General features: G+C 36.7%; 1 protein-coding gene across 1 annotated transcript; it reads right to left on the bottom strand.

The window, feature by feature from the left end:
- Nucleotides 1-3,110: 3,110 nt before the first annotated feature.
- On the bottom strand, nt 3,111-12,972 carry meox2b (mesenchyme homeobox 2b). The gene is made up of 3 exons (XM_082186087.1): nt 11,575-12,972; nt 8,188-8,360; nt 3,111-4,635 (listed from the first exon to the last, which is right to left on the bottom strand). The coding sequence occupies exons 1-3, from the start codon at nt 12,053-12,055 to the stop codon at nt 4,414-4,416; spliced, it is 876 nt and encodes a 291-aa protein (XP_082042213.1). The 5' UTR covers nt 12,056-12,972; the 3' UTR covers nt 3,111-4,413.
- Between the last annotated feature and the right edge of the window lie 423 nt (nt 12,973-13,395).

The raw sequence follows: 13,395 nt of genomic DNA on the forward strand, positions 1-13,395 counted from the left end.
CAGTTGTCATTTAAAGTGAATGTTACAGGGGAAAAAAAGCAAAATAGGCTGCAACTTTTCTATTATAATATTTTCTTGCTTTTATTCATAATTCCATAATTATCAGAGTTCTTCTCCTGTCTGTTCTGAGGATTATATTCTCGACTTGTGGTTTTAATGCTCCAGGTGTGAAGTCACATTTTACGCTGTTAGTTTCAGTTCTTGGACCAGTTCTTCTGTAGTAAAAGTGACTGTTGTGCCAATAAATAAGATTCTAAATGGCTAAAACAGCCGTCAGTCATGGTCCCCTGCCAGTTTATTGGAGGGTTTGTGGTTTCCTGCATTTCGTCATCCTGTAGTCTCCGGCCATATTCTTAAGATTCAGAAGAGTTTCCTGAGCCCTAGCCGAATAGAGAATATGTGATATTATGATAAAACCACATCACTGGATTGCTCTGAACTGCTATTATTAAATCTGTCTCACTGCATAATTCTCATTATTCAAGCAGGTTAAAAAAAATACATTGGAATAAAAGAATGTAAAAGAAAAGGTTAAAAATTAAGGTTTCAAACACTGTTAAAAAGGAAAAACACTTACCTTACATTTTTAAGTACAATCAACTTGACTGTAATTTCAAATTAAATTACATTACACCGACTTGAGTTGTGTATGAGTTGAATCTCGTATAACTTAAAGAATATAGTTTAAAAGGCTTAACTTATTTTGATGAGTTGAAGTAATGTAAAAACATATGTTGTAACGACTTATTGATCATGTCATTTTTTACAGTGAAGGGTTTTTACAGTGATGCCATAGAACAACCATTTTTGGTTCCCCAAAAAACCTTTCAGTGATCAGTTCTAAAAAGAACCATATTTTCTTAGCGTGAAGAAAATGTTTCCACTATAAAGAACCTTTTGTGAAATGAAAAGATTCCATGGATGTTTAAGGTTCTTCTTGGAACCATCAATGCCAATGAAGAATCTTTATTTTTAAGAGTGTACAATACATTTTTAATATTTAAACGATTGTAATCTCAATAGATATTCTCAAAATTCTGGTAAATACAGAATATGTGATGTGGTTTTAATTCCAAGTTGTTTCTAATTACTTAAATAAACATGTAACAGTTGTAGATTTTTCACAGATGGCCTTTTTTAACATGTCCCAGATGCATCTTGACCTGGCCTTGACCTAAACGGTTTGTAGAAACTGACAAATTCAGAGCAGGCGTATCCGTAGTCATTTTACTCTCTAGACATGTCTTTCACCGACGCAGAGTCTCTATAAAATGCCAACGTTTCATTACCTGCATAACCGTTTCTTTTGTTCCTTGATGAAAGACAAAGGAAAGATTGGTCACGTTCAGCCATCAGAAGGAAAATAATAACAGTCATGTGGTATACGGAGGATTGTACCTCAGTGAACATCATTCGTCAACACCTACAGTTGCACTGAAAATTATCCTAAATCACTTTTTGGAAGGAGGCTGAGCAGACACTCAGACCCTGTGTGGAAAACTCTTCAGTTGGCCATGTTGTTCTTGGCATGGCATGGAGAAATGACAACATTACCCTTCCTGTTAAAGGAAAGTTGTTCTCTGTGGGGTCAAGGTAGAAGGTTCATTCAGGATCAAAAAGTAACAGGCCAGAGGTATTCCAAAACAACTGCATTAAATTTTTTTTTTTTTTTAATCTTCCTCATGCAATGCACGCACTGACTGGGAAGTTTCTAAATGCTCAGGAGAACAATGTAAACCTACATAGTTATTTGAATGCAAGAACGAAATGGGATTATATTGCACTCTGTGCAAATAAAACTGTGCCTGAAGCTTATTGCTTCAAGATAATTGCTCTGGGTTACATTTGTCAGTAACAACAAGAACTAAACTCTCTGAATTAAAGGGACAGTCCACCCAAAATTGGAAACAGTTCTTTTGTGTTCCACAGTAGTAAGAAAGTCATACAGGCTTGTAATAACATGAGGGTGAGTAAATAATTGTGGGTGAAAGGTCCCAATCCTTTACTCACCCTCATGTCATTCTGGACACAAAAGAAGACATTGTGAAGAATGTTGGTAACCAAACATTTTTGGTTCTCATTGACTTCCATAATATGGTCAAAAAATATAATGGAAGTCAATGGGAGCCGAAACATTCTTCGAAATATCTTCTTTTCTGTTCGGCAGAAGAGAGAAAGTCATATAGATTTGGATTTGGATTTGGTAATTATGTTTGGATGGACTATCATTTTTTAGGATCCTACTTCTTTACACAGTATTCAAAGCGGTTGCAGAGATAGAAAAGTCACACCAACAGCAAATCAACAAAGTCTTACGAAAGTTAGGTTTGTTTGGAAAGACAAACAGGAAAAAAGTCTTGCTTGTTTACCTACGTTTGTTTTTGCTCAACTTTGTTTGTGGTCCGTGATGTATTTTTCATACCTAAGTCATGTTTGTCTTGATTTGTGTTTATTTGCTCGTGTTTTTATTGATTTGTCTGTTTGGGACCGCTTCTGACGGGCCATATTCATCATGTGTTGTTTAGACGCGGCTGTGATCAGTGCAGCTGGGTGCTTGGCAGGGTTTGAGGGGTCATAAATACATTTCCCATTCATTTCGTAAAGCCACGAATTGTTTCCCCAAGGGGATCGTTCTTCGTCTCACTTTGATCACAGTATATCATACACAAACATCTAAATCGGACGGCTAATCAAAAACGTCTTCCACAGAGAGAAAATGCATGGCTGGCTTTGACCACAACTGAAAACAAATCCACTTAGCCTGGGTTTTGCCTATGTGTCGGGGGAACGGCAAAGCCACAAATCAAACCAGTCCAAACTTCTACAGCTATCGAATCACCAGCTGCTCTCATATATGAGCAACGACGTTCAAGAAGTTGGCCGACCCGATAAAGTGCCAGTCCAGAAATTAGAATGCTCACTCACGTGGTCTTCACAGAAACGCCAAACCATAATATTAGTTCTTCAACAAAGCTTTCCATAACATTTACATCACATAATCCTCTTCAACGTTTGGGAAGATTTCCTTCATAAAATGCCTTTCAAATGAGTTTATTTTTAGGTTTATGAAATTTATTAATTTTTTTCATGAAAAAAAGTTGAAATCAAAATACCTAACATTTTTTTATTTACAAGGTAAATAAAAGATATGAACTATATCATAAACCTGAACAACAAAATAACATTTTCCATTTGTAATGTTGCCTTCATATGAACACTAGCCTACCATTCAAAAGTTTGGGGGCAGTAAGATTTTTTTAAAAGAAATACAATTATTTATTAAATTGATCACATAAATGACAGTTAAGACTTTTATAATGTTACAAATGATTTCTATTTTTAAAATAAATGCTGTTCTTTTTAACTTTCTATTTACCGTAAAGCATCCTAAAAAAAGATAAAAAAAGAAAGAAAAAAAAGATCATGTTTCCACAAAAATATTAAGCAGCACATGCATCTTGACATTGATGCTGAAAATTCAGCTTTGCCATCACAGGAATAAATTACATTTTAAAATATAGAAAACAGTTATTTTGAATTGTTTTACAGTATTTTGGATCAAATGAATGCAGTCTTGGTGAGCATAAGAGACTTCTTTCAAAAAACAACCCCAAACTTTTGAACTGTAGTGTATTTTTTTTTTGTAATGACTCCTTCAGTGATCATGGAAAATTATTTGCAGTCCTCAAGTACACACGCCTTAGGAAAGGCAAGTAAAAATTATCCTTTAATTATCCTTCTAAATGAAATGTTTATCACTATGCTGCATATGTCACTTTCAGTCCATTTTCTTATCCAAACGCACCCATAATTGTGAAAAAAAAAAAAAACATGGACATTTGTCAGTTTAAAAATGACTTTTTCATTCTAATTAATCAATTAATCAACAAATGGTCATTAATGGCATCTTTTTTTTCCCTTTACAAATGGACTAAAATAATACTTATTCTGTGCTGTCACAGATTATGTAGATCTATTTTGTAATCAATGATATTTTTTATCAAAATCTGCGAAAATACAGTAGCAATCAGTTAGGCAAAAACTTAAAACAGTGCAAAAATCCTCCCCAAGGCACTTGTGTGGAATGTTTACAACATTCAAACTTATACATTTATTTACAATGTCAATCTTAAGAGTCAAAGGTGGATGAATGCATAGTCTCTTGAAAAGGGTGGCCACCTTTAAACCCCTTTGACGTTTATTTAGACTAATCTTCAAAGTTTGGTGCCATTGGGGGCTGAGCTCTGGTTTGCAACCCAGTGAGCATCTGTTTCACAGACCAAGAACAAACCCTAACCACTCAGAGTGAAATAACAAAGCATGGCCCAGTACTAGTTGTTAACAGCCTTCGGAGTACCAACATAGTTGATTCCTGAGGAAATTGCCAGGTTGTGACTGGGTGGAGTCCGGGCATCATAAATGTGCGTGCTCGGAGCTCTGGTCACTGTCGTGACTGTCGTCCTCATTGCTTGGAGAACCGATGGGATGGTGTAGTCCGACCATTGGGGAAAACTCGGAGGGCAAGAGAGTTCCTTTCTTTACATTCACCAGTTCTTTCTCGCGCGCAGCGGCCCCTTGCTGACCTCCCTTCACTCGCTTCCATTTCATCCTTCGGTTCTGGAACCACACCTTTACCTGCAGGAAAGAGAAATAAGTAGTCATGTTAAGTATATAGAAAACAAACAGAATGCAGAATTTTAGTTCAAGTAGTTAGTCAAAGAAATACATACAACTACTGTTAGTGTCATTTTTAATAGTACATTTCATTTCTCCATATGAATTGCCCATAAACATGTTATCATTACTAGTATAGTTTTTGTTAATACTTGAAGTTAGATTTGATTTATATTTATGTGTTTGGCAATCAACATTTCTGAAATAAAATAAGTCAAGAATCAATATTTGAAATGCTACCTACATAAATTTGTATTGAATTTATCAATATTTCAATATATTTAATAAATTATTTATTTATGGACTGTGGAGGGAGAACTTCATATCCACAAATGCTCTAATTCAATGTATTACATAATTAAATATAATAACAATAATCATATAATATTAATATAATTTTACATTTATTTGGATTTAATATTAAACACCTATTTTGATCATTTTAAATGATTTTAAAAGGAAAATTACAGAAATTCATCCAGGTAAAGAATTTGTTTAGCATATTTTAGAGTATGCAAAAATGAATGATGTCATGTTTTATGACAATGTTACAATGTTTTATTGTAAAAACTTTTGTGTGAATATCTTTGAATTGCACTTCAGTAAAGTTCCTATAAAATGTCCTGTGGCCGATTCAAAATGAAATTCACACTCAACTGAAAGAAGTAACAGCAAAGGAGCTCATTTTTATACTCTGAATTTTTTTACCAACACTGTATTATAGTAAGTATACTCGTAAGAATAATTAAGAATAGATCCAAACAATATCATAAAGGGTTAGTTCACCCACAAATGAATATTCTCATTAATTACTCACCCTCATGTTGTCCCAAACCTGCAAGTCTTTTGTTCATCTTCGAAACACAAATGAAGATATTTTTGATGAAATCTGAGAGATTTATGTCCCTCCATTGACAGCTATGCAACTACCACTTTGACAAAAAGGTCATAAAGAGGTCGTAAAACTAATCCATAAGAATCGAGCGGTTTAGTCCAAATTTTATGAAAAGACACGATCACTTTATATGATGAACAGATTGAATTTAGGCTTTTATTCACATAAAAATATTCATCTAGTTGTGGTAAACGGAAGCTCAAGCATGTTCATTCTTGTGTGTTACACCAGGTTACTTCCTCAAGAACCAATGAGGTTCTTTCTTAAGCGTCAAGCAAGTACGGTTGAGCTTCTGTTTATGTTTGCTGATCAATGTTTATATGTGAATAAAAGCCTAAATTAAATCCGTTCATCATATAAAGCGATCAAGTCTCTTTAGAAAATTTGGACTAAACCGCTCGATTCACATGGATTAGTTTTACGATCTGTTTATTAACTTCTTGAAGCGTAAAAAAGTGTCATGTGCATTGATGTCAATGGAGGGACAGAAAGCTCTCAGTTTTCATCAAAAGATGTTCATTTGTGTTAAGAAGATGAACGAAAGTCTTACGGGTTTGGAACGACATGAGGGTGAGTAAATGATGACAGAATTTTCATTTTCGGGTGAACTAACGCTTTAAGGTAAACAAATGAATAAATAAGTGTTGTTTGCTCATTAGCAAACATTTTTGGCAAAGCTATTATACAGTAGTCAATTGCACACAATGTTTATAAGGCGTTATTTGTGTCTTAGCAACGCAGGCGCCCAAGATCTGCATCAGGGAAACTCAACGCCACTTTGTGGGAACGTGTGTTAGGGTGTGTGTTATGGCACTTTCCAGAAAGAGTTGTTTTGGCATGTAGACCCCCACTCTAAAACCACCATCATGCTCTCTGTATCAGAACCCCCTTCATACTATGCCCGTGTATCAGATTGGATGAGCGACAGATTTCAAGCTTTCTGCCAACACAGCACTCAGATCCCACACGTATAGACCACATACATAAACCAAGCAAAACACCTAATTTCATGCGCTTTGCGGATAGATTCGAAGGGTCCTTCATATCTGCTTTTAATCTTTAAACTTTCTCAAAGTCACAGCGGATCTGCTCTTGTGTTTTTCTTTTGGAGCCGACTTCTGGGAAGTTTGGAGGAGCAGCGATATGATTGGCTCTCATGGGGACTAGGATTGGTTCTCTAGGCTATTTCCACCTGGTCAGTTATTTGCTGATGCAAAACTCATGGTCGCCCGTTGACCCATGTTCCAGGTCCTGACTTGACACTTTTCTCTGTATTTGCGTCTCCACTGTGATGATCAAGCTGCTGCCTAAAACGGGTCGATCAGATCTGGACCGAGTTGCAGCGCCTCACCCCCCACCTCAGGCTTGACAGGGGACTATTTAAGGCTGAGAAGGTTATTTTAGGAAGAGCATCGCAGGTATTTTAGAGTGAGCTCTTAAATGAGTCGGCAGATTTCCTTACACGACAAAAAATTTAAGTTGAAGTGTGAGAACTGAGAACTCTTTTGCAACTACTGGTTTTATGGAACTGCACTCCCTTATTTCACATTTCATTTATATTACTTCACAATATTATGCATTAAGTTGTTTTTTGTGTGAGTGTGTGTGTGTATGTCACATAAATTGTTAATATAAATCCAATACATCGAAGGTGCACAGAAAGGTCTGATTTTTTCAAGACTTTGTTGTTTAAGATCTGAGATCAACCCACGTCTACAGATTTCTTTGGATCTGTGCTGAGAGTCACTGGATAGGAAGCAGTTGTGGAGGAGTAGGAAGGAGAAATGGGAATGAAACACAAAAAGGCAAATCCTAGGTGAGTTGCTTATAGTGCTTCTTTTTAGGGCCAAGAATCAGCTGGAATGATCCTAAACTCTGGAGTGGGTGTGTGGGATGTGTGGGACATTTTGAAGAAAGCATTTGTACAGTGAACTTCACCACTGTCTAATTTTAAATATATTTCAAGATTAATATGGAAGACTGGAGCTAGTTTTTACTCCAGTGAATATTTCTTGGTATATAATAATAATAATAATAATAATTTTTCAATAAAAAAGTGCTCATGGTCCCCTGGTACAAGTCCAGCCTGAATCATGTCCCACTCCTGTTGTCCCTTCTCTCTCTCCCTGTTGCTTCCCTTCTTTCTTTTCTAATAAAAGCCATTAGAAAAAATATATTCTTTAAAAAAAAATTTGTTTAAATACGTGCTTGCATAAAAAAAACTTGAGGTTTGACATCATGGCTACATTTGACAGTTTGTCGGACTCAGATAAAAAAAAGAAGAAAAAAAAAGCCAAATGAGTAAGCTATATCATAGGGAACTGGACCCCTTTGGCACAGTGCACTGTATTTCTAACATAATTTTTTTTTAGAGAGCTCATACTGAAATACTTTGAGATTTATATCAGTAAATACAATTTAATTTGTTGAGAATTGCTAACATTTATAATTGCGTTTATCCCTTTATACGACTTGATCACTTTAAATGGAGTCAGCCTTTATGCAAAGTTTTTCCATTTTACCCATCAATCAATCTAAGAAATATTTTCAAAGCCAATGGAAGTGCCATTGTTATGTCTCCTGGTAACATGTGAAAACAGGCTCAGTGTTGAACGTACTTGTCTCTCTGTGAGGTCAAGGTTGACAGCAATTTCGTAACGTCTAAGCCGTGTCAGATAGTTGTGGTGAGCGAATTCTGATTCCAGCTCTCGAATCTGTTCCTTGGTGAACGCTGTGCGCTCCTTCCTAGGTTTACTGCTCACGTCTGACTTATAGCTCCCATCCTGGGAATCTGAAATGAAAAACAGATCACTTTCCAGCCGCTGTAAACGCACAGAAAAAGAAAAAGAAAAAAAAAAACATGAGAGAAAGCAAAAAGGGTGAAATAATAAGATGGTGTGATAAACTGCAGGGCTCTGAAATAAAATAAACGAACAAAAATAAAAATGAAAGCGGAACAATTTGGCCTGCCAATCACCTTTTATTATGGCGATATGGCTCTGGTGTTTTTAGCAGGCGGAGAATGGCAAGAGAACGAAGCACATGCTCTCAAATCTGGCCTGAATCAACAGCGCTTCGTTCACACTCTCCAACAATCAGATCAATTTACTCTTCATTTTCCACACGCTTCTCTTTTAACAGAAATGTATGAAACTCTCTCAAGGAACATTTCTGATTGGTCCAAAAATGATCAAATTCAACCGTAACTGTGTAACTAGTTAATATATTATAGTTATATATAAAGTTTTTATTATTCAGGTGCACAGGAATATAAGAGGGTTTAGAATCACAGAGTTGGATCCCTTCATTTATTAGTTTCATTTTAAATAATTCATTTTAAAAAGAAAAAGTGCAAAATAGAACATTTAGTTTGGTGCTGCCTAACCATTTCTTTAAAAGTAACAATGGAACTGAATCGTTTATCAGTGAGCAAAGTATATCGATTCCAGAGCAAAGAACTAGTTGGGTTTTCATTTTAGCAAGAAATACATTTGCTATGTTAGAATAAAAATAAGCTGAAGCAATTGCTGTTAGAAAATAAACTTTGAAAAAGTATATTATGTGGTAACCTCTAAATTATTTAATTTGACTCAAATCCAAAATATTGACTCAACCTAAATACAGTAGCTTACTCAAAAAAAAAATCTTTTTTTTAGGGGGTTGATAAGGTAGAAAAGGCTTTTAAAAGGTAACAATCACATGTTACCACAGTGGAGTATGTGAAAAGCATCTAAGATGATTCTCATTATTATACAATTCCTTATAATTGTACAGTATGTACATTTTCTATGAAAAAATTAAGTTTCTAAGTTGTATTAGTTTTATTATCACATAGCCTTTTCTTTGCTCTACTTATTTTCAAATCTCTATCTCGCTCTCTTTTTTTTAAATATATTTTATATATATAATGTGACTAACAGAGTAAAGCAAATCACTAATCATCTGAGTTAATAGACTGGGAGAGCCCAATACAAATCAATTTGTTTAAAAAAAAGAAGAAAATCTTTAAAGGAAAATATGTTTGCAATGAATATTTATAAGCTTGCCTTTCAAAGACGAGTATGATGTCGAATTCTTGGATCCTTTGAAAGCGGCAGAGAAATACAACTGCTCTAGAAATCCAAGGTTTTTATAGTACACAAGATTATGAGCTTTGAAAATCGTATTTCATACGCAACATCACTTTTCCGAATAATCTATAATCTGTTCAGGCTATCGCTGCAACATCTCGACATATGACACGGCTTTAAATGGAAACCACACTGCCTTTGATAACTGCCAACAGACTGGAGGAAATTAGATTTGGTATAAAGGCACAGCAAGTGCCAACAGGAGCCTTCTGGAAATTTCTACCACCATTGGGCCTATCCATCAGTATGCCATCAAGCCATAAATTACAGGCACCTGGATGAAAACCTACTGACATGAAAAAAATAATTCTTGGATGTACAGTATAAGATGGAGTAATTCAGTTCAACTAACTGTAAAGGTGACAAAAACCTAGAGTTCAATCTCAGAAACTTTCGTCTTTATAATTTTACACACAACAGTGATATTTTTCTGAAGACATTCACTTTTTTTTTTTTCTGCACCTCTGTTTTTAAAGTCTATCCGTCAATGTCAAACCACTTAGATCACCAGGTGTGACATTTTCTATTGTTCTTGAAATTTAAGGGTCACATTTTATATAAAAACTGTCCAGCTGCAGCTCTAACGGTTTTCCCCAGCCGTAAATGGCGCGTATGCATTTGGGGGGTATCAAAAGCGCAGCTGCGGGCAGTGTGAGCATTTAAAGCGGCTTTCACCTGTGGTCTATTAAAGACCTGAGGGTAAATGCCAGAGTGACTTACACCTCTGAGACTGATGAGAGAAAGAAACAGGGCAGCCTCACAGCACCAGGCCCTGCCATTAAAACACTACTGTGCCGTGTCCAGCCCGTTCCGGATTCCGTTCCTTTTGTTTTATGACCTCAGATTCATTCTTATTTTAAGAAGCATTTTCTCTAAAATACTAGACATATCTCTAAACATATCAAGCTGCTTTTGAGCATATTTATACAACTGCTCAGTTTGATATATTTGTAAAGCTTGCACGCTCCTCTATATGGTTCATGGATGGATTAGAACGATTTATGTGTGTGAATATGATCTGAATGTCAAACGTGTAAAACGTTAGATTTTCTCTTAAACTGCAGTGAGTTTGATTATCTAAAACTACTATGAGTTTGATTATCACATAGCCTTTTCTTTTCTCTGGTGCTTGTTTGATATTTTCTTCAGTTTGATTGTCTGCTTATGTCTTTTCTAACATAGGGCAGTTGTATTGAATTATCGCATGTTAAATACTGCAGAAATAAAATAAAATCCATTTACTACATATAGCACCCTTTTGTTTAAACTGTCTTGATATGGACCAATTTCTATCAATTTAAAACTAATAATAATAAATCTAAAATAAATGTCTTTAATTTTTTTCCTATTTTATGACAGAAGGTACTCATTTTTTAAATCTACATTTTTAATACTTAAATCACCACAAAATATTGCAAAATAAACATTTTCTGAAGTTATATTAAACTTATAATTTGGTGCATTTATGCATTTCCCTTAATATTTATATAAAATTATATATATTAACTAAATCAAATTTCATTTCAAATTCATAGTGTCTTGAAAAAATGTGGCGCTCAATTCAAATTCTAATTCCAAACACCCAATTCTCTATTCCAAGGCCAGATTACAGAAAATAGATAATACACAAAATATAAAATATGATGAAATCCTTTATTACTGACCAAAGTCAGTAAGTCCTTTACTAAAACTATTCTGAATAAATCTGATGAGTAATAAAACTCAGTCTCCAGTCATGACACGCACTTGTAATAATGCAATTTGATTGATAATTTCCAATTTAACTATTCCAAAAAAATATTTATTAGAAATAAAATTCAATGATTATTATACTGTATGCATAAGAACATGAAAAAAATAAAAAAATAAACATACCTGAGCTGTCACTCTTTCCTTTGCTACTGCGTCTCTCCGGCTCAGCGGGTGACATGTTCTGTCTCCCGTATTCTCCAGGCACACATGACACCCCAGAAGGGTCACTACCAGTGAGCGTTGGGTTACCCGCGCACAGGCCCTGTGAACCCGCTTCACACAGTTCTGGAGCCGAAGAGTCGTGGTGCGGCAGACAGAGATTGAGGCGCTCGCCGTCGATCGCCGGCATCTGCGGGACGTGCCAGGAGGACTGATGCTGCGAGAGGTGTGGATGCTGCGGAGTGGGGTGAACCCTGTGATGAGGTCCTCCGAAGCTGCCCTCCTCCCCAGCGTAGCTGCAGGGCGGCGAGGGTCCTGGGAGGTCGGGGTAGGAGACGTGGTCGGAACGACCGTGCAGGGCCAGGGAGGACTGGGTGAACGCCGGGTGCAGGACTTGGGATGGGGCGTGCGGGCTCCGGAGGCATCCGAACAGAGAGTGATCCATGTTCTCTTAGTGTCGACGGTTCCACTTAACTCCAGACTCTTCGAGAAAGCAGGGAAGCCGAAAAGCCCCAAAAACACAGCCTCGCACCCGTTTCCACCGTAGTCCAGGAGTCAACGGCGAAAGGAAGAGGGAGCGGGCGGCGATGAAAGGCAAGGCCTCCGGTAATCCTGAGCATGCAGCCCCGTTGCCAGGCCGAAAAAGAGGGTAAACACACACAGCCTGCAAGAGGAAGCTCGGGTGACAGATGGGAGAGAGAGAGAGAGAAGAGAGGGAGAGGGAAAGACAGAGCCGTCTGGGCCCGAGTGGATACAGCGCTTCTGGAGAAGTGGTGTTGGAGCGAGGGAACGTGGGAGGGGGGGTTGAACGGAGGTGCTGGAGGAATGGATGTTATATATAGGGCGTAACATGAGAGGGAGGTTGGGTCGCAGGCTCCTCGCTACTGACCACATGCATACGATCTTCCTCCAGAACGACAAGGTACAATAAATCTGAGGCCAGCCAACAAGTTCTGGGCTCATGAAAACGGGGGTACGATATTTTGGACTCGGGCTATCTGATCCCACGGACACTTTTTCTAAGAAACGAGTTGCGTGAGCTGCCAAAGAGTGAGCGTGGAATGGTTATGGGGGTCTAAAGGGTGGGACGGAGGATTGGGGTGAGGGGATTTGGGGTGCTAGCTTGCGTCTATCTGTCTGTGTGTTTACCCAAAATCATCTAGATTGTCAGCATCATCTTGTAAAGTCCTGGAATTCTTTCGGACTGTGAAAAGGATAATTTTCCAACAAAATGTCTGTTAAAAAAAAAGAGCAAATACAACAATATTTGACTTAATAAAAGACAATAAAATTGTTTTTGTTTTCAGAAACTTATTCATTAAAATATGTAATTTTCATGTACTGCAAGTCAACTCAGATAATAAAATGAGTTTTCATCCCTTGCTCAAAGCAAAATAAATTTTTGACAAGCAAAAAAGCTCTTTTAAGGTTTCAGTTTCACTGAGCATTCTGGGAGAGAAACATGACTTTCCATCTGAGAAATACATATGAGAATAAACAACATCTGTGTTCTCAAGGATTTTTTGTGTGTGTGTGTGTGTGTGTGTGTGTGTGTGTGCAAATTACCAGTGTATCTATTTCTAGACAGATTTATAGAAATCTGCATATTGTCTTACGTCTCCAATAGCAAGTCCAGCTTGTCATTTGCAGGGTAGACAGACTGTCAGTATCATATTTTATTAGTTGTTAATGAATTTAATTTAAAATACAAAGACACTTTTATATGATTGTCATATATTTAATTGCAATTTTTTAGCAATGCAAACTTTTTCGGTCTCATGCAGA

This window comes from Leuciscus leuciscus, assembly GCF_965113295.1.
Source record: "Leuciscus leuciscus genome assembly, chromosome: 12".
Classification (NCBI taxonomy): domain Eukaryota; kingdom Metazoa; phylum Chordata; class Actinopteri; order Cypriniformes; family Leuciscidae; genus Leuciscus; species Leuciscus leuciscus.

What these genes read in the sequence shown, in the direction of transcription:
- meox2b (XM_082186087.1), bottom strand. Translation starts at nt 12,055, where the DNA reads ATGGATCACTCTCTGTTCGGATGCCTCCGGAGCCCGCACGCCCCATCC. An exon ending in AGGAAAGAGTGACAGCTCAG is followed by an intron (nt 8,361 to 11,574) that starts GTATGTTTATTT and finishes TTTTCATTTCAG; the next exon opens with ATTCCCAGGATGGGAGCTAT. An exon ending in TTGACCTCACAGAGAGACAA is followed by an intron (nt 4,636 to 8,187) that starts GTACGTTCAACA and finishes TCTTTCCTGCAG; the next exon opens with GTAAAGGTGTGGTTCCAGAA.